General features: G+C 50.5%; 1 protein-coding gene across 1 annotated transcript; it reads right to left on the reverse strand.

The window, feature by feature from the left end:
• Positions 1–799: 799 nt before the first annotated feature.
• On the reverse strand, positions 800–18,730 carry ECHDC3 (enoyl-CoA hydratase domain containing 3). Its single transcript, XM_036843996.1, has 5 exons — positions 18,363–18,730; positions 13,430–13,551; positions 11,948–12,045; positions 7,545–7,745; positions 800–2,370 (listed from the first exon to the last, which is right to left on the reverse strand). Exons 1-5 carry the CDS (start codon positions 18,530–18,532, stop codon positions 2,059–2,061), a joined length of 903 nt encoding a protein of 300 aa, XP_036699891.1. The 5' UTR covers positions 18,533–18,730; the 3' UTR covers positions 800–2,058.
• Positions 18,731–18,997: the final 267 nt, after the last annotated feature.

Consider the following 18,997-nt stretch of genomic DNA (forward strand, 5'->3'; position numbering starts at 1 on the left):
ACACAGCAACTCCCACGGGGGGCAACCCGCAGGGGCCCCCCCTGCGGATTATTTTTGAGCAGATCATGACGGCCAGTCCTTCACAGCCTGGGTTGAAATTTCAGACAGTTGTTTATCAGATTCGTGGTAAAACTCCACTGGTGATTTGCCAATAGTCAGATCCCACGTCCCCGGTGCACTGGCGAAGTCCTCCAGGGGGCACGCTTAGCCCAGCCCTGGGTTCTGGAAAGCTGAGGGGCAGGGGGCAGGTCTTCAGGCCGGCCTCCCTCCAGCCCAGGCTCCCCGACAAGGTGGGCAGCCGGGGGTGGGGGGGAGGGCATCCACGGCTTTATCCGTAAGCTGGAGGCGATGGTGGCCCCGCTCTGCTGGATTCTGGTGGTGACTGAATGAGGATGTACAGGGGGTGCTGGTGTATCCCAGGCTCCAGGGACTGGTGGCTCTGATGATCTTTCTTCTTCTGAGGAACATTCTCAGTAACAAGCTCCTCCTTTCCAAGAAAACATTCTTTTTTACGTTTATTTTATTTACTTTTGGCTGCGTTGGGTCTTTGTTGCTGCACGCGGGCTTTCTCTAGTTGCAGCGAGCGGGGGCTACTCTTCGTTGTGGTGCGCAGGCTTCTCATTGCGGTGGCTTCTCGTTTCAGGGCACGGGCTCTAGGCACGTGGGGTTCAGTAGTTGTGGCACTGAAGTTGTGGCTCAGTAGTTGTGGCTAGCGGGCTCAGTAGTTGTGCCTCGCGGGCTCTAGAGCGCAGGCTCAGTAGTTGTGGCGCAGGGCTTAGTTGCTCCGTGGCATGTGGGATCTTCCCCGACCAGAGCTTGAACCCGTGTCCCCTGCACTGGCAGGTGGATTCTTAACCACTGCGCCACCAGGGAAGCCCTCCAAGAAAACACTCTTTTTCACCTTTCTAAACTCTGGCAAAGAAAAAAAAAAGGCCAATCTCAATAGAAACCCACTAGGGGACCTCCCTTCCAGGGGCTGCTTGCCCCCGTGATTAGAATGAGAACCACTGGGTAGAGCCTCACGGGTGTCTGTCTTTGGTACTAATTACATTTACGGCCACTCTACTCATAGGTAAAAAAAAATTGGCCTTAAAAAAAATGATCAGCCCCAGGTGTGAGCTGGCGGATGAGAGGTCTAGGACATTTCTGGGGCCTAACTGGACCAGAAGCCAGAAAGTAAGATGTTTAGGTCCTAAACCACCTCTGGGGAACTCAAATGCTTGATGCTAGTCTGGATTCTCTACCAGAAGCTGAGCAGAGTTTGGACATGTTTCCAGAGGAGGTGATTCTTCATGGGGGGAGAATGTGTGTTCTGCGTCCCTCCTTTCTCTCCCTGATGCTTTTATCCTCAGGTTTAGCCCAGGGTCCGGGTTCCCAGTATCCTGGTGGCAGGGACCTTCATTACAGAAGCACCAGGCACCTACTAGACGTCCATCAGCACAGGCATCAAAGAGTTCATTGATTTTCTTCTCTCAACCAGCTTACAGTCTGGTTGGGAAGTTAAAATTACCAGTCTCTCTGAATAGGTAATCTTTAAAAGATCCCATAAGATTACCCCAAAGCCAGAAGCATGATTATTTCTCAATAGAATCAAGAAGATTTCCAGAGTGGAGAGTACCTCGTGGAGATCTGAAATGTTTCCCGTCGTGGGCAACCGGCACCACCTCCACCTTGGGGGCCCTTTCCGGTCACAGAGTCGGGCTGAAATCCTTCCTTCTCGCCTCAGTTTTATCTTCACCTTCTCCCCTGGTGGGGGCATCCCCTCCCCTAAGGTTCTGGGAAGGAGCATCACACACGGGCTTTCTTGTGTGCTCACAGCCCTTCCGCTCACGTTAGCACCCGACCCTCCAGGTCACCCCTTCCCCAGGGAGCGCTGGCTCGTAACCCAGACCCCGTGCACTGAGACGTGACTGATGCTGGAAAAGCAAGCTGGCTCTGCTACAGTCACGAGGCAGCGGTGGTGTCTGGGGGTCGGAAGGTCACGGGTGGGGCCGGTCGGGGGGAGCCCTGAGCGCTGCCCGCTGGGCTCGCGGCCCCCGGTTCCTCTGATGAGGCCGCTCAGTGTGACCAGACGGGCTTCCTCTTCTGGAGGAAGGCCTTGACCCCCTCCTGGCCATCCGGCAGGCCCAGGTTGTCCACCATGGTCTGGGAGGTGAGGTGGTAGGCGGTCCTGAGGTCCTGAGCCAGCTGCCTGTAGAAGGCGGCTTTGCCCAGCGACAGCACGGGCCGGCTCAGCGAGGCCACCTTCCTCGCGATCCTCAGGGTCTCCTCCTCCAGCCGCTCCTCCGGCACCACCCTGCTCAGCAGCCCGTGGAGCAGGGCCTCCCGCGCAGAGATGGGCTCCCCGGTGAAGAGCATCTCCAAGGCCACCTGTGGGAGGGGAGAGGGGCCGTTATTTAGGCACCGGCCGTCCTGCGACCCAGCGCCACCCAGGCCCCACCCGCCCCGGTTCACTCTGCAGAGACGTTTGTACCCAGACGCTCGGCCCAGTTACCTGCTCCTCAAACACCATGTCCCCCATCACCCCTGAGGTCTTCCATCCCCAGACTCCTGCCAGGGACGGGATCCATGAGCACCCAGGAGAGGGGGGGGGCCCTCCTCATCGCCTTCAGGTCACGTGTCACCACTCTACTGAAATCATAGCTCACACCCCAGCACCATCCCCCCTTCTGGCTGCATTTTCTTCCTTTGCACTTCCACCATTTACTATATATTTTACACATTCATTTTGTTTATTGTATTATCTCCTTTGTTGGCACAAAAACTTCACTAGGTCAGAGACTTTTTTTTCTTACTGTTCTGTTTATTTCTGTATCGCCAGCACCAGAAGAGTACCTTGCACATAGTAGGCAGCGCCAGGATATTTACTGGTGAGTGATTTAAGGAGTGGATGGATGGAGGCAAACAGTACAGGAGAGGTGATGCCGCAGTCCTGCAGAGGCCAGGTCAGAAGGTGACACGGCTTCCACTGGTTCTTTCTCTCCGGCTGTTCAGCCTTGGGGCCCAGCTGCCACGCCGTGAGGAAGCCCAAGCCACACTGAGGCTGTGCTGTGTGTGCCCCTGACCAGCCCAGCCGAGGTCCCAGCTGAGAGGCAGCCTCGACAGCCAGATGTGGGAGCGGGCGGGCCCTCAGACCACTGCCCCCAGCTGTCATGCTCCCCTTTCAAATCTTCCCGGCTGAGGCCACGGACCTTGTGGTGCAGAGATAAGCCTTCCTCTCTGAGCCCTGTCCAAGTTGCAGATTCACGAGCTAAACAAATTACTATTGTTTGGAGCCACTGAGTTGAGGGTGGTTTGTTATAGATCATTGGACTAGCTTGCGGTATCACCAGCACTTAAGTCATGGTTTTTCAACCTCAGGGCTATTGTATGTTTTGGACCAGATAATTTTTTTGTTGTGTGGGGCTGTCCTGGGCATTGTAGGATGTTTGTGGCATCCCTGGCCTCTATCTACTGGGCAGTAGTACCCCTGTCCCAACTTGTGACAATCAAGGCACTGCCAAATGGCCCCTGGCGCCAATATTGCTCCCAGTTTAGAACCACCGATTAAGGTGGTTTTTTCAATCATGAGACTAGATCGTATCACGGAGGGATTGGGCTTTGGTGGAGAAGGAGAGGCCAGAAGGCGGGTACAGATGCCATTATAGATACAGATGGAGCACAGCACACAGTGGACTGGACTGGCCACCAGGGACAAGGCGATGTTGGCCCCATTTTCTCCTCTGCAGTTAGGGGAGAGGACTAAATCCCAATGTTGTCCAGTTTTGGAAATTTCATGATGACATGCTGGAGGCAGCAGGAGCTACAAGACTATTTCATAGTTGAAGAGGAACAGCACTGTCACTGCAAAGCATGTCTGAAGTGCCTGTTTGAATGTGGAGCTAAACACCGGTGCGGCTGATCCAGGGCTGCTAAGTAAGATGCCTCTGAAGACTCCCAGCGAGTCCCAGTGAAGGGCAGAGGCCAGGGGGTCCGATCTGGGGAAGGAGCAAGAGAACACGAGAGTCACCCCCTGTCCCGGGCACTCATGTTCCTGGCCCGCCTTCAGCTTCCTACCTGGTCCTACCTAGTTCATGGCTCTCTCTCTGGCCATCAGTGTCCTTACCTGCCTGGTGGGGTAACGCTATTTAGCACCACATTGATTTATAGGGGTTGTACCCACACGGATTAGATAAAAGAAAGCCTATTTTATGGTGAATTAGCACAATCTTTACTTACTGTTTCCCCTGAAACTTCAGATGAGAGAAGAAAATACCTCCTCTCATCCTTTTCTGTAATCAACCCTTGTTAGGGTCCCCCTAACAAGGTGGTGATTTTATACTTCCTCTTCCCAGAGTATCTGTATTAAAAGCAACAAAAAGCGCTTGAAGTCAAGGCTGATCTTCAAGGCTGACCCCTGGTGTCTGATGTCCCCAAGTTCCAATCCCACTTACCAACCACACGAACTTAAGGGGGCAGTTTAACCCTCTGAGTCCGTTTCCTCATCTGAAAAAATGGGAGTAAAGATTCCCATTCTCCTGCAGAATTGTGAAGATTGGAGAAAGCTGTGTAAAACTTATACTACAGTGTGGGGCACCCAGGAGGCCCCTAGTAAATGCAGTGCCTGTTATTAACAGGCTTCTTCCTCCTGTAAATTTGTATGAATCTCCAATGTTGGCTTTAGGTATCAAGGCCGCTGATTATTTAAAGCAGAGGGGTCTCTGGGGTTCCTCAAGTCACGTGTAGGAGAAGAACTAGCTGGTGGTGCGTCAGCATTAGGTATGCGATTCGGCAGGACCAGAAGGGAAGGACCTGACAGGGGATCATGGGTTAACTTCATCAGCCGGGAGACCTCCGGTGAGTCATTGAGACCCCAGCCCTTCCGTGAGGTGGGCTGTTGAACATACGCCTGTGGTGGCCACAGCGTCACCATTAACATGCAGATTCTGATGCGGTGGGTCTGGGGGGTTGGGGCGTGAGACCCCCGTTTCCCAGGCTCTCTGGTGACCTGAAGGCGAGGTGGGTAGCAAGGCTTTCACTTAACATCCTCTCCATCTTGCAAGTTCTACTCTGATCTAATCAGACAATTAGGAATTCAGATTCCACAGATGCAGAGTTACTGTGGGTAAACTGGGGGAAGCAAGTGTTCCGGCGGAGACCTGACTCGTTTGGGAAGCCGGGGCTCTGGTCTTTCACATGCTCCCCCTGCCCGTGGTACCCAGCTTGAGGGGCTGGGCGAGACCAGCTCTGACGGGGAGGGAGCAGCTGCACCAGGCAGGTCGTCTACATGTTCAACGAAGATGCATATTTAACTCAAGCCGGGGGAGGGGGACACTTTGCACACGTGGTAAATGATTCACGCCCAGGCTCAGTCTGGCTGGAACCCGAGGGCTCCTCGCCACGGTTTCTGCAGGACAAAAGGCAGCGTCCTCCGCAAGCTGGGCAGTTACCGAGGGTGACCAGCAGAGGGCACTGGCGACACACACCTGCCGCCTCACCCGTGTGAAAGGGGCGGAGCTTCCCGACCGGGACACTTTGCAAAGGCATCTGCTAGTTTTGCTTCCCGGCGGATGTGCACGGGGACGCTGGCCTGTCACCCACGCAGTTGGCGGCCCGTGTATGGATGCGTCCCTGTGGGTGGAGCCAAGCACTGACGACAGGCGGGTGTGTTTTGGTCGGTTTTAGATTTTTGTGAATCCCTAGTTTTCCTCCTGGGGGGGCCACGCAGGTGAGATTTATGCAACATGGTTCTGAGAACTGGGCTTCCTGGGAATTTAAGCCCTGTTTTTGTCAAAAAAAATTTTCCTTCTTTCTTCTCAAAAACGAATTTAAAATTTGACACATATGATCAATTTGTAAGTTTCTGGGACTCAAGTATAAGCCTTGATTTTTAAAGTTTGTTTTTAAGATTTTTTTAAATGAGAATTTATTTTTAATTTTTGGCTGTGTTGGGTCTTCGTTGCTGCGCACGGTCTTTCTCTAGTTGTGGCGAGCGGGGACTACTCTTCGTTGTGGTGCTCGGGCTTCTCTATACGGTGGCCTCTCTTGTTGCAGAGCACGGGCTCTAGAGCGCTGGCTCAGTAGTTATGGCGCACGGGCTTAGTTGCTCCGCGGCATGTGGGATCTTCCCCGACCAGGGCTTGAATGCATTCCCCTGCGTTGGCAGGCAGATTCTTAACCACTGTGCCACCAGGGAAGTCCTAAAGTTTGTTCTGAGAAAGAATATATTCTTATCCGGAAAGTAGGGCTGATTTAAAGGTTTCAAATGCTTTAACATGTAACCTTCCAGAATGTTAGGTGTCAAAGCTGAACAGTGGCAGGTTGGCCAAGCAACCACCTTTAATGTGCAAAAGGCCTGGAGATTTGATTTGCACAATTATAAGATACTTCGTTCATAAGCTCTGACGATAACTTTGTGATGCATTTTAATTTAATGTGCTGGCACCAAGCAGGGACTTAAGAAGTATTTATTGAATGAATATATAACATTTAAGGTAAATGTGTATCCTGGTGGGATCCAGACACCCCCCTGAGTCTGAGGACACTGGAGCAAGCTGTTGTGTTCTGAGGGTCACCTTTTCCAATGCGGAGCCCACATCCAGCTGGTTTTCATAAGTGTGTGTGTTTGTAGGTATCTGTCACCAGAATTGTCTCACAAACACACATTTTTGTAAAAGCTAATGAGGAGGTGCATGAAAGGCAGGTGTGCTCCCCTGAACCTCTTGGTCCTGTGGCTTGATTTCCCTTGGCGCTCATTTCTATTGTGCCTCCGGCATATGAGCAACTGCTAATTTTCCTAGTTGATGCTAAAATGGTTAATATATTCTAGAAAGCAATTTAGATTCCCTACTTGCTATGACTCTGGCACCCCCTTTAAAAACAGATTTCCAGTTGAGAATAAGGATGTATTTTTCTAGAACAAGGAAACCACCGGTTTCCACTTCAGAGCTGTTCAGTAAACGTTCTTTATGACGTTATAGGAAGGAGGAAAGCTTTGTGAAGAAAGTGGACTTGACTCGGGTTAGCAGTGACAGAACAACTCTGGCAATGCAGCTCTTTCTGGGGCAGATTTGACACACCATGTACAGGACATTCCTGCAACCACTGCAAACCTGACACACTTGGTGTATCAGCTACTTTTAGTCCGTTCTGGAATGAGACAGATTGCTGGCAAACAGGAAGCCAGTGACAAAGTGTCCTAGCCTCTTATACTGGCATATGTCACCATGCTATTATAGCTCATGGGCAACCTTTCTGTGAAACAAAACTGTGTCTGAATTGCATTTCAAATAAGAGTGCAAAAAATGTTCACCTTTATGAAAACAAAGCATATCTAAAAACCTAACCAGCTGTATTGAGGGGTAGGCAAGAATGAAAAGCAGTGATTTACAAACTGACAGCCACTGGGATAACCTCCCAACACGAGACATTAGTACATTCAGCCAGCTCTGCTTTGGGCAGAATGTCCTGAATCAAATGGTACTTTCAACAAGAAAGTTCTGGAACTCACCCTCACAGGCACTGGAGGATCACAGCTAGCAAGGGGGTGCAGGGAGTTCAGTTACCTTTCTCGGCACCGCTCTCCCCAGGGCCACCCCGGGGGTGGAGCAGAAGAGCCCGATGTTCACGCCCGGCGCGGCAAAGGAGGACTTGTCACTCGCCACGGCAATGTCACAGCTGGCAACCAGCTGACACCCGGCGGCAGAGGCCAGGCCGTTCACCATGGCAATGACGGGGACCGGGTGGTTCTGGATCAGCACCATGACCTGAGGAGCAAACACACCTGCTTCACTTCCATCCAAGAGTGAGGTGCGACGTGAACACTTAGGATTTTATGTGACTTTACTGTTTTCAGAGCCCTTTTCCTATGCTATCAGTGTATCAGATTCTATGACAAAAGGGTAGGGGACGTCACAAAGAGAATAATTTTCATTAAATATCGACGGTGAGCCAGACTGTATGATTTGGTCTTCCTGAGATCCAGGAGGAAGGAACCAGGACACCAAGGGTCACGGGGGAAGTAACCCCCTAAGGCCACCAGATCTGCAAGGGGGACTATGGGGTCTGAGCCACCTCTGTCTGACTCCAGGCCCCTGGTCTGTCCCCCAGCATGACTTCTGTGAGGATGCTGTCCCCTCAACCACTCCCCTAGCAACCCTGCTGCAGAAGAGGGCTGACTTTGACCTCTGGGGAACAAGCAGTTCTGTCCCAAAGGTGCCTGCGTGGAGCTCTTGTGTTAAAAGTCTGAAACAGGTGGGAAAGGGCCTGGGAGGTAATTTCCTTAGTAATTACTTCTCCAGTTACCACCATGATACTCTCTCAATTCCATTAAGATGGTGGGGAATACCCTGCTGTCATCAAAATAAACAAAATTCCAAAATGCATTGGCACAGAGAGGGGAGCTGGAAACTGGCTCAGGTGAGACCCCCTCCCCCCCAAAATCTCCAGAACTTTAACTTAGTTTTGCAGCTTATGAAATAACTTGGCTAATTTCTCCATTTTTTTCCATGGCACTCTAAACAGATTGTGCTACTATGGTGACTTCAGTGTATAAATGTTTGCCCTTCGACCTCGGCAGGAGGGAGGGGAGGCGGGGACCTGGGCTTGCTTCCCACGCAGCTGCTCCAAGGAAAACGACCTTCACGGATTCCAAGCTTTTGCCTAAGGAACTTACTTTTTGTGTTCATGAACATTTGGTACTTGTCAGCTTTATTATAAAATGACCAATTATATATTTAGGGATATGATATCATATTCCTGACTTTGGGGGGGTCGCCTTTTGAGAATCTGGTAAATGCTAATGACCCTCCTCCAGAGGAATGCACATATATGTACCAGCACCCCAAACTGCTGGTGGGTATAGGCGGTTCGTGCACATACGTGAGGATGGGGAAGGTGAGGGGCAGCGCTGCTTCTCAGTGGATACAGTAGCAAGCAGGCTGCACAAGAGCGTCTAAGGTCTGACTGCAGAGACAGAAAACACTGTTTCAGCTCTGAGTGTCATTCGTCACCTGATCAACTGAAGGTATGAAGAGTCAGTTGGCTGTGACTTGGGTGGCACAGTCTGTCTCCTGCCTGTCGTCTAGGAAAGGCTGAGATTCCACACAAGCTGGTGGGAAATACTTCAGCGATCCAGTAGATCACCAACATTAAAAAATATCCTACCCTCGATCTAGGAATTCTAAGAAATAATCTGAAATAGGGCAAAAAGCTGTCTGGACAAAGATGGTCACCAAATCATTATTTTATAATAGTAAATACTATAAATAATATAAATATACAAAAATAAGTAAATGGCTATATAAACTAAAATATATTCCAATGCAATGGAATGCTACATTCTCATCACAGTGAAATTTTCTGAGAGAAATATCAGCATGGTGGTCTGGAGTGAGGCTGCTGGGGGCTGACACCCCATCTATCACTTACTTTCTGCCTATCCCTCAGTCTTCACATCTGTAAAATGGGTATAATTATAGTAACAACCTTACAGAACAGGAGGATTATGTAAATTAACATGTCTAAAGTTCTCAAAATATCACCTGGCACATAATAAGCATTCAATGCTATGATGATATTATAGAATTATACTGTATAATCACACCCATGTATGATCATTCAAACAAATGGGTACACATGGGAAAGGATGAAAAAGAAATACAGCAAAATATTATTTACAGTTCTCTCTGGGTGGTATGATCATGGGTGTAGTATCAGTAATTTATTTTTCTTCCTTTTGTTCGTCTAGATTTTCCAAATTTTCTATGAGAAGTATCTATTACTTTTATAATTAAAAAAATATTTTAAGTAAAGTTAGAGGGCAATTCAGGAAAGACAGAGGGAACCTAGCTAATACACCAGCTGGGTAACCAATCCTTTGATTGTCAAGAATGATTAGTCCTCCTGTTTTGCCTCCTGAATTCAGTACTTGTTTTGGTCCTGCCTACTCCAAAATGGGACATAAATTTAACTCTGCCCCAGTCTCACTGAACAGCATCACGGAGGGTTCTACGCTCGTTCCCAAAGCAAGTGGCCCTGTCCCTTTGTCACGTCAGTGGTGGGTGTGAGGAGGAGGGAAGACTCTTCCTGGACCAGGGTTTCCACCTTCAAACTTGAACGGGACAAAAGAAGAGACCAGGATGGGCCTCCAGCGAAAGCCCCGCACACCTGCCCGAGGAAGGTGACGTTTGCTCTTCCCTGACCAGGTGTTTCTTCTCATTCTCAGTTTGCCCCATTTCTGATTTGTAAATAACTAACCATCATGCGGCACTTGTGGTCTGTGACAAATCTGCTACAGAATTTAGATGCGGAGACAATCCAGATATTTCTTCCTTTCTACCATCACCTGTTCTCATGCATAAACTGAACGAGGAAACACCTAGCTCATTCTGTTCCAATCTGCCTGCTGATTACACTTGCAAACTGAAATCTCGCACAAGTTCATGGTGTTCAGATTTATCCAGGGCAATTTGATTTTCTTCAAAAAAGTATTAAAGAAGTCAGTGTACTTTCACTCCTATTTTACTACATCGGGGCGAGGTCCTGTTTGCGTCTTTTTTCAGTGAGTTGGAGGCATCCGTGGGGTGGAAGCTTCCAGAAAATCTGGCCTTTGTCCGGGGAAGAAACTCAGCTCCCCTGTGGCCCTTTGCTGTTTAGATCTCAGTTCATGAAGATACCACAGAAAAGTGACCAAAACAGGCCCTTTAGGGAGGATGGAAGGGCTCCACTGGTTCTCTACGATGATTTTCTATTTCGACCAAACATACGAGGTATTAGTAGAAAAATAACTTTTAAAGCACCAAGTCCTGGCAAACACAACAGCGGAATGTCCCATAAACATCATTAATGTGAAACAAAAGACTGAAGTCTTGGCTCTGACTTGCTTCCATCTCCATGAAGTCAAGTTGGTCACTTTTCCGGTTTGTCCCTCCACGAAATGAGAAACTATAATCTGATCTCCTAAGGGGTTTCTGGAAGGGCAAGGAAAACGAGAATGTATCCCAATCACCTTCCCCTTCCCCTCTCTGATGCTCACTTCTGTCTGGTCTACATTGAAGGTATTGCTAAATATTTGTTGAATCATTAATAACATTAATAACCAAAGAGATGAATGACTAAGTCAATGTATGAAGGAGAAATTAGGTGAAGTAATCTTAGGGTTAGGTTATGAAACTGCTTTATACGTCTTCCTTCTCAACTAGATTTCCAGTTTCAGGTCGGCTGGAAACTCTTTTTTCCTTCTGTTTCCCTCAGTATCTTGCAAGTATGCATATAGCGGGTGCTCAATAGATGCTCATTAAATGAACAATGTGTTACTTAAAGTTGGATTCTATATTTTTGATTATCTGGGTTGATTTGATGCATTTATAAGTCATCCCCAACTTTTGTTCTTCCTCCCCTATATCTGTTGTCAATTTCCCTCCTTAATGTGGTTAAAGAGACAGAAGATGGAGTAGAGGTAAAAATGAAGAAGTTAATTTTCCTACTTGGAGGCAGTGATTATAAAGGTTAGTTGAAAGAAGGGTTTGAAAATAATTTTAAAAGTCATTATTGTTATGAATGCTCTCTTTGCCGTTAACAGAGGTGTTTTAGTTTAAAATTTTAAAACTTTTAATAATCTTAGGTTCTTCCTCTCTAAAGATGTACCTTTCTGCCCTTTACCTCTTACTTAAGACATGGATACCAAGACATACCCCCTTAAGGTAGAGGTGGCAACTCTGAGTAGCAGCATATGTTTTCCTTTCTTTGGCCTATGGCAAGATCCAAAGCCAACCACGGTCACTTCTGAAAAGTCTACACCAAATAGTTGCTTGGATGAAGCGTTCACCGATGACCATAGAGGTTTCAGTAGTTCTGCAGTGGTGACGTCTCATAGCTTAAGACCTTATCTGTAAACTAGAAGCCTAATTCAATATTTAATACAGTTATCACTCTCAGGCTTGCAATGTCAACTGTCACCCTGGCTTACCTCGGAACAGGTTCGGAACACTTCAGCGTGATAATCTGGGCCGTGCTCATCCGTCAGTTCCTTTAAGTCATGCCCAGAAGAAAATACAGGGCCCTCAGCTGCAATGTTTCCAGTTGAGCAAAGAAAAGACAAAGATGTAAATAGCCAGAGCTGGGGCGATGAACGACTTCAGGGAGCGATCGTATGGACGCCGTGGACACTTAGAGAAAGTTAATGGCCCGATTTTGATAAGAATAATTCCAGTTCGCCTGAAAAGCTACAGCCAGTATTTTATGATGACAGTGCAGGGTGAGGCGTCTATTTTCTAAAAGGTCCCTGGTGGAAACCAGTGAAAACAACAATTGCAAAAAGGAGACGGCTCAGTGACCAAGGCGACGGTACTCTTTTCAGAGTCGTCCCTTTGGTGCCACACTTTTTGTTTTGGGACTTGGTCTGGCCTGAGTACACAGACTCACCCAGGGCCACATAAATCCACCCGGCCTTCAGCGCCCCTGTCATTTAGCCTGTAGACAACGGCCACCCCTGGGGCTGGAGTCAGGAAGGTCAAAGTGTGAAGAGAATCCCTTTATTTTATAAACAAGGGACCTGAGGACGTGGTTCTATTGTCATTGTTGTCATTAACCACAACAACAAAATGTAATTCCACTGAGAAGCCGGTAACACCTCTTCATATTTCCTCTTGTCCTGGCGGTTCTGACAGGCAGCAAGGGAGGAAATGGTGCCGTCTGGAAGTGAGCTGCCTTTGCTGCATCCGGGTTACGCCCCCCTGACTGCTGACCGCAAACAGCTCTATTTCTTTCCTCTTCACCACATAAAACAGTTGAAAATGTATATTCAACCACTGATAAGAAGGTCACATTCTCCGGAAACACTGATCCTTAATTTTTTTAAAAAAAGCATCACAGACCATCATCCATATTACTTGTCTGTGGATGCTTTAAAATACTGACATTGCTATTATTTATACCACTGCCATCAGCACCAGGTAATTTGGTAAAAATTATTACTGGAAAAAGAGCAAGGAAAGAATTGGGCAAAATATGGCACCCTTTCTGGCACCGTTGAAGAAGACTGCGCATCTCAGTTGAGAGCCTGGTAAGAACTGAAAGACAAACCAATCGAGTGTCCTAGCAGCCTGGTCCTAGCCGACTAGGCAGTCTACCAAAAGGATTGGCGATTAAACCCATCATATAAGGTCCATGAGGAAATCAATGCTCTGCTTTTGATGGGAAGACCAGCATAGCCACGAGTGGCAATGTTTACTATCCAACAGAAAGGGAAAGACATATTTTCACTGCACAGTAATCTTTGCCATAATTTCCACAGTTAGTAGTGTCAGGACCAAGGTTCCCACCATGCACAAGTTTAGGAGCTTCAAAACAATTCTCCCATTAAATGAGGGAATGCCCTAGTTAACCAAAGAATTTTGAGACACCTCTTCTGGGCTCTGCAGAACACTGAGGATGGACATCTGATCAATACCTGAAATAATAATGACCTTCAGATCTTGGCTTTCGGCTTCATGAAGAATGTCGTTTTGGAGAGATCTCAGCATCGCCAGTGACAGTGCGTTTCTTCTCTTTGGATCGCTCAAGACAATGCTCCTGCGAAGAACAGTTTATAATTACCGGGTCATGTGCCAGTCAAAACAAGTAAGGACCCCTTGCAATTCCTTTCTAATTTGGGAGCTATTTTTAAAACCCCAGAAAAGAGAGCTGTGGGCGCTCAGAGGCCATTGAGAGGGTTTGTTAACTCTCGGGAGTGACAGCTAAGTCAAGACAAGGAGACTACCTGAAATGCAGGTGGGGTTCTCTCTCTCTTCCCTTGGGTTGTTTCCCTTTTTCTCCAAGTTTGCTGTCAGAACCATTACTGCCACCTCCACAAAAAGGGCAAGACGCAGCCGTTCCAAAATCATCACCGCCCAGACTGAGTGGCTGCGAGGTTTGTAAGACAGCGGCGGGGGCCGGAGGGGTCTGACACCCAGTGCTACTTTCAACTGGCTTCTTTCCATTGTTCTTCAGAAAGAATAGGTTAGAGAAGGAGCCAAGAGAGAAAATACGGCCCCAAATCTCCTCCCACCCACCCCACGGGAGAAGCAGCTGAGACGCAGATGCCGATATGCATATCTGACAACACTGTCTCACCTTCTGTATAGTGACATCCTGTAATTCAGCAAAATCATTCCTGTTTGAGAATGGGGTGATACGTGAAGAACTGCGCAGCAAGAGGGCCTCCTGGACGTCATCCCCCAAAAGCTGGTGTTCAAAGGCCTGCTTGCTGTTTTAAAGTACCCCACGTGCTGGTGATAATTACCTGGATTGTCATCTTACTGCCCAAACACAGAAATGTCTTCTTTTTGCTCTTATACGGAATGGGCAACGAGCCAGACACCAGATGATTGTTATATATTTTCTATCTGTTTCCCATCCATCTCCGCCCACGTTTTCTGCCTTCCTCATTCTTTTTTTTTTAATAAGTGGCTTTTTTTTAAATATAAATTTATTTATTTATTTATTTTTGGCTGCATAGGATCTTCGTTACTGCGCGCGGGCTTTCTCTAGTTGTGGTGAGCGGGGGCTACTCTTCGCTGCAGTGCGCGGGCTTCTCACTGCGGTGGCTTCTCTTGTTGCAGAGCACGGGCTCTAGGCGCACGGGCTTCAGTAGTTGTGGCACATGTGCTTAGTAGTTGTGGCTCGTGGGCTCTAGGGCGCAGGCTCAGTAGTTGTGGCACATGCACTTAGTTGCTCTGCAGCATGTGGGATCTTCCCCAACCAGGGTTCGAACCCGTGTCCCCTGCATTGGCAGGCGGATTCTTAACCACTGTGCCACTGGGGAAGTCCCTCATTCTTTTTTGAATCTGATATTTCCACTGCTGTGTGTCAACTTGGATCCTCAATAAATAGCCTCTGTGCCACTGTTTTCTGGGAAACCACTTTGATGACTGAATTTATTTCAGTGCGTTATTAAGAATAACCATTTTCTTTGGAATGCCACTTCAGTTTTGCTGCCATCTTCAGGTGGCTGTGATAGCCGTTGTTTGGTTTCTCATAAACATGTTCTCTCCCAAGGACAAAAGTGACTGGTAGCTGATATGCTTATAGCCCCAGAAACCGTATTTTGGGGGTGGTGGAGAGAGACTGCTGATAAGCCTTCCAATAAAATAATGAGTGTGCTCGCTATAACAGACCTAAAAAGCTGCCATCCCATCGGTGACATATGCTTAAGTTAAATTCTAAGGCCTCAGGCAAAATTGTGTAAAAAGATGCCAGCCCTCAAATGCCCTTGATGTGTCGTGTGTCCCGTTAGTCCTTTGGCCGGAGTGCTCTGTCGGAGTGCTCTGAACTGCGAGTTCACCCAGGGTCACCAGGCTTCTGTGGCTGCCACTCCACCAGAGCTGGTGCTGCCGAGACTCTCCCAACTGCCAGAAGCAAACCCAGTGGTGCTGTGACCCTGCTCGCCTTCTGGAAACGCGTTCCTCCTCCCGTTCTTCTGGTGCTTCTCTGCTGCTCCTTCTCTCCTCCTGTGATGGGCTCCCAGCCCTCTTCTCACCCCCAGATGCCACGGTCCTCAGCGCCCCCTCTTTGGCCCTCCTCTTGCTCCACACACTCCTCCCAGGCGACTTCACCAGGGCCCTGGCATCAGCTACCAACCGCCTCTGTGCTGACCACGCCCAGTCCTGGCCCCACCTCAAACCTCTCTCTGAGCTCCAGACCCGCAAGTTCACCGGCCTGCTTCCTGGACTCCTCGACCGAGCCGCCCCTTGGGCGTCTTCCCCCAGTGACCCAACCGGCCCCTCCCCCTTTGCTTATCTCAGAAAGCCATCCTGGATTGCGGTTCAACTGGTTATTGAGACCCAATGGCTCTGTTCCTCATTCCACAGGATATCAAACCCAGTGGATAATACCTCCTCAGAATCTCACCCGTCTGAATTCCCCCAGTGGCTACCTTGGTTCAGAACATGGGATGTCTTGCACCTGGAGCTTTAACACCACCCCTCTTGAGAGAGGATCTGTTTAAGAGTGAGGTCACCACCAGGGCAGGTGATAAAAGTGTAAACTTTCCGGGGCTTCCCTGGTGGCGCAGTGGTTAAGAATCCGCCTGCCAATGCAGGGGACACGGGTTCGAGCCCTGGTCCGGGAAGATCCCACATGCCACGGAGCAACTAAGCCCATGCGCCACAACTACTAAGCCTGCGCTCTAGAGCCCGCAAGCCACAACTACTGAGCCACAACTTCAGTGCCACAACTACTGAAGCCCGCACACTTAGAGCCTGTGCTCCGCAACAAGAGAAGCCACGGCAATGAGAAGCCCGTGCACCACAACGAAGAGTAGCCCCCGCTCGCCGCAACTAGAGAAAGCCCGCGCACAGCAACGAAGACCCAACGCAGCCAATAAATAAATAAATTTATTTTTAAAAAAAGTGTAAACTTTCCATTCACGGGGCAAGAGATGGTCCCTGTAGATGCCGCAGTGAGCTGTCGGAAGGCCATCCTATCGGCGTAAACCACCAGAAGGTCCATGAGGCAAGACACTGCCAGATTCCCACACAGGGGAGACACTCAGCACGTATTGTTGACTGAATTCATGACCAAAAAGAGCATTTCTGTTTTTCACGGCCAGTTCCACCAACTGCTGTGGATTTTAACCTTGTCTAGTTTTTTGGCATCTCTTTTAAACCTAAGTGGCGAGTACCCTGAGATGGCACGGCAAGAGGACAAGTTTGGAGGCGGATGGGCCTTTCTCTGACTCCTGGCAACCCTACCTCCTGGCCATGTGAGCTAGAACAGGCTGTTACCTCTCTGTTTCCTCACTGTCGAGTGGGGATAACGTCATCTACCTAGTGGGCTGTAGTAAGGGCTGGGATAAGGAGTGTGGAGCACTGAGCACAGTACCCAACTCTGAGCTGGCCCTCACTACACGGCAATACTGTCACCGAGAGAAGCAGCTTTGAAAAGGGACACTTGAGTGAGTTGCTCCAGCTCACCCACTTAGTGCCTGACATAGTTCTGCTTTAGTGCTGGCCTCCGGGCTTCCTTCCTACTAAACCATTCCCAGCATGTATGATAGATTGTTCCCACCATTCCCCCTTTCTGATTCATGTTTAACTCTGGAGAATCAACGAGATCTTCTGTTGCCTGGCTGCCATGCCAAATGGGCCAGATTTGCAAAAACAGAAGTGCCCTTGAAAATGGGCAAGGGCCCCTGCCCGGGCCCCTCTTCTAGCAGTGCCCCTCCAGGTGAGCAAGGAGTCCACTGGGAAGTTGGGATGTGCCCACCTGGAAATCACCACCCTCTTCCACAGCCCGCCCCAGTCACCTGAAACCCTGGAATTCCCTGGCTCTGCAGTGGGCACCATTAGGCCCAGAGGGTGGCTGTGAGCAGCTGTCTGTGGGGGGTGAAGGATTAGACAGATTGTGGGCATGCTGCATGGGGTGTCTGCAGACCTGTGTGCCAAGCCCCTGGCAGAGCAGCAGGAGGGAGGGGTGGAGAGGTGGGGCAGGCAGGCAGCACAGGGTGGGAAGAAAAGAACAAAGCTGCAGGCTCTCCCTGCTTTGGGGGAGTTCCTAGGAGCCTGGGGATTGTAAATTTAAACACAGCCTTCCAGGTCTTATGACGGCCTACTTGTGAGGGGAGGAGAAGAAAACATATTTCACAGCTTGATTTGTAAGGTCTAAATACTCAGACATGCTACCTAGGCCTCCCTCTGCACTCTTGCCCTGGCCAGGCAAACGTCAGAGTGAGGCCTGGATGGGGCTGGGGCCTTCTACCTTCATCATGCCACCGTCCACTTTCAAGTGTGTGCCCTGGTATGTTTTTGTAAAAGGGTTTTAGGCTTGTTGAGCCAAAGGGCAGAGCTCAGTACCCTGTGTCCTTCAGCCTATTTATTTACCTGCCCTCACGTGGGCACTTCTGGATGAGGGCCAAGGAGCGGCTCGGCTATGCCTGAGCTCCCCTCGGAGCCAGGTCAAGTTTGTGAGGCACAGAACCCTCTACTGAAGGGCTTTCTCAAAGGTACAGCAGCGGGGGAGCCTCCCACAAGGCTGCCCACGCTGAGCCCAACTGCCCTGTCGACTTGGCCTGGGTTTAGGGGCAGTGCTGGAGCCCTCCCAGGTAGCCCCACTTAAATCCTCCGTGTGCGTCCTGCAGGGTCGCGAAGGCCACTGGGCCCAGGCAAGGGACGTCTGTAAACGCAGCATCCGCGGATTCCCTCCACGTCGGACTTCTCCGCCGGACCGATCCGCTGTGATGGATAAACTGGGCTCCGTGGCTGGCGGAGCTGACCCCTGACCGAGCCTCGCTGTACTCCTCATGGGGCGGCGCGGCCGGCAGCCCGGCCTCCTCCGCCCCTCTCTCTTCCCGGGTCCCGCCGGCCACCCTCCCTGGGAACAGCCCCGCACGCCCGCGGGCTGCTGACCTGATGCCGTCCCGCTGCCGCGTGCTAGTGGGGCGCGACCCCGGCTCCGGCCGCCCGATCCCGGCCGGTCCCCCGCTGCAGAAGCCGGCGGTGAGCAGAGGCCACGGGCCGCGCCGGAGCCAGCCCGACCCCTTCGCCCCCAAGGCCCGCAGGCCCGCGGCGGCGGCCATGGCGGCCAGAGACGCGCCGGGGTCGGACGCCGCTGAGCTCAACGCCAAGGACCGCGGGCTCTGGGCACTCCGAGGGCCGCGGGGGCGAGTCGGGCAGCTGCGCTTCGACCGCTCCGGGCAGCGGGCAAAACCGAGTCGGGGATCGCAGGCCCAGGTTTCGACCGGACTCTTCACCCAGACCGGACCCAGCCCCGCCGCCCCGCCCCCGTCACCTAGCCCCCGGGTCCCTGCCGCCCCGCCCCACCGCCCGGGCCCCCTAGTCTTCCGGCCCCGCCCCGACTCTCAGCACCCCCGTAACCCCTCCCCTGGCGCCCCGGCCGCCCTTGCTCCACCCCCGAGCCCCGCCCCCGATATCCCTACACCGTCTCTGATCCCTCCCCCCGCGCCGCCCCGCCCCCTGGTCCCTGGCGCCCTTCCCGGGAGGAGTTGAGGGCTTGGTTCTGGGGTGAACGACTCTAAACCTGC

The sequence above is a fragment of the Balaenoptera musculus genome, chromosome 2 (assembly GCF_009873245.2).
Source record: "Balaenoptera musculus isolate JJ_BM4_2016_0621 chromosome 2, mBalMus1.pri.v3, whole genome shotgun sequence".
NCBI classification, from domain to species: Eukaryota; Metazoa; Chordata; class Mammalia; order Artiodactyla; family Balaenopteridae; genus Balaenoptera; species Balaenoptera musculus.

Coding starts and splice junctions, on each gene's coding strand:
- ECHDC3 (XM_036843996.1), bottom strand. CDS start 18,532: ATGGCCGCCGCCGCGGGCCTGCGGGCCTTGGGGGCGAAGGGGTCGGGC. Junction 12,046..13,429: donor GAAGGTCATTATTATTTCAG/GTATTGATCAGA, acceptor GAAACATTGCAG/CTGAGGGCCCTGTATTTTCT. Junction 7,746..11,947: donor TGTTCCGAACCTGTTCCGAG/GTAAGCCAGGGT, acceptor TTTGCTCCTCAG/GTCATGGTGCTGATCCAGAA.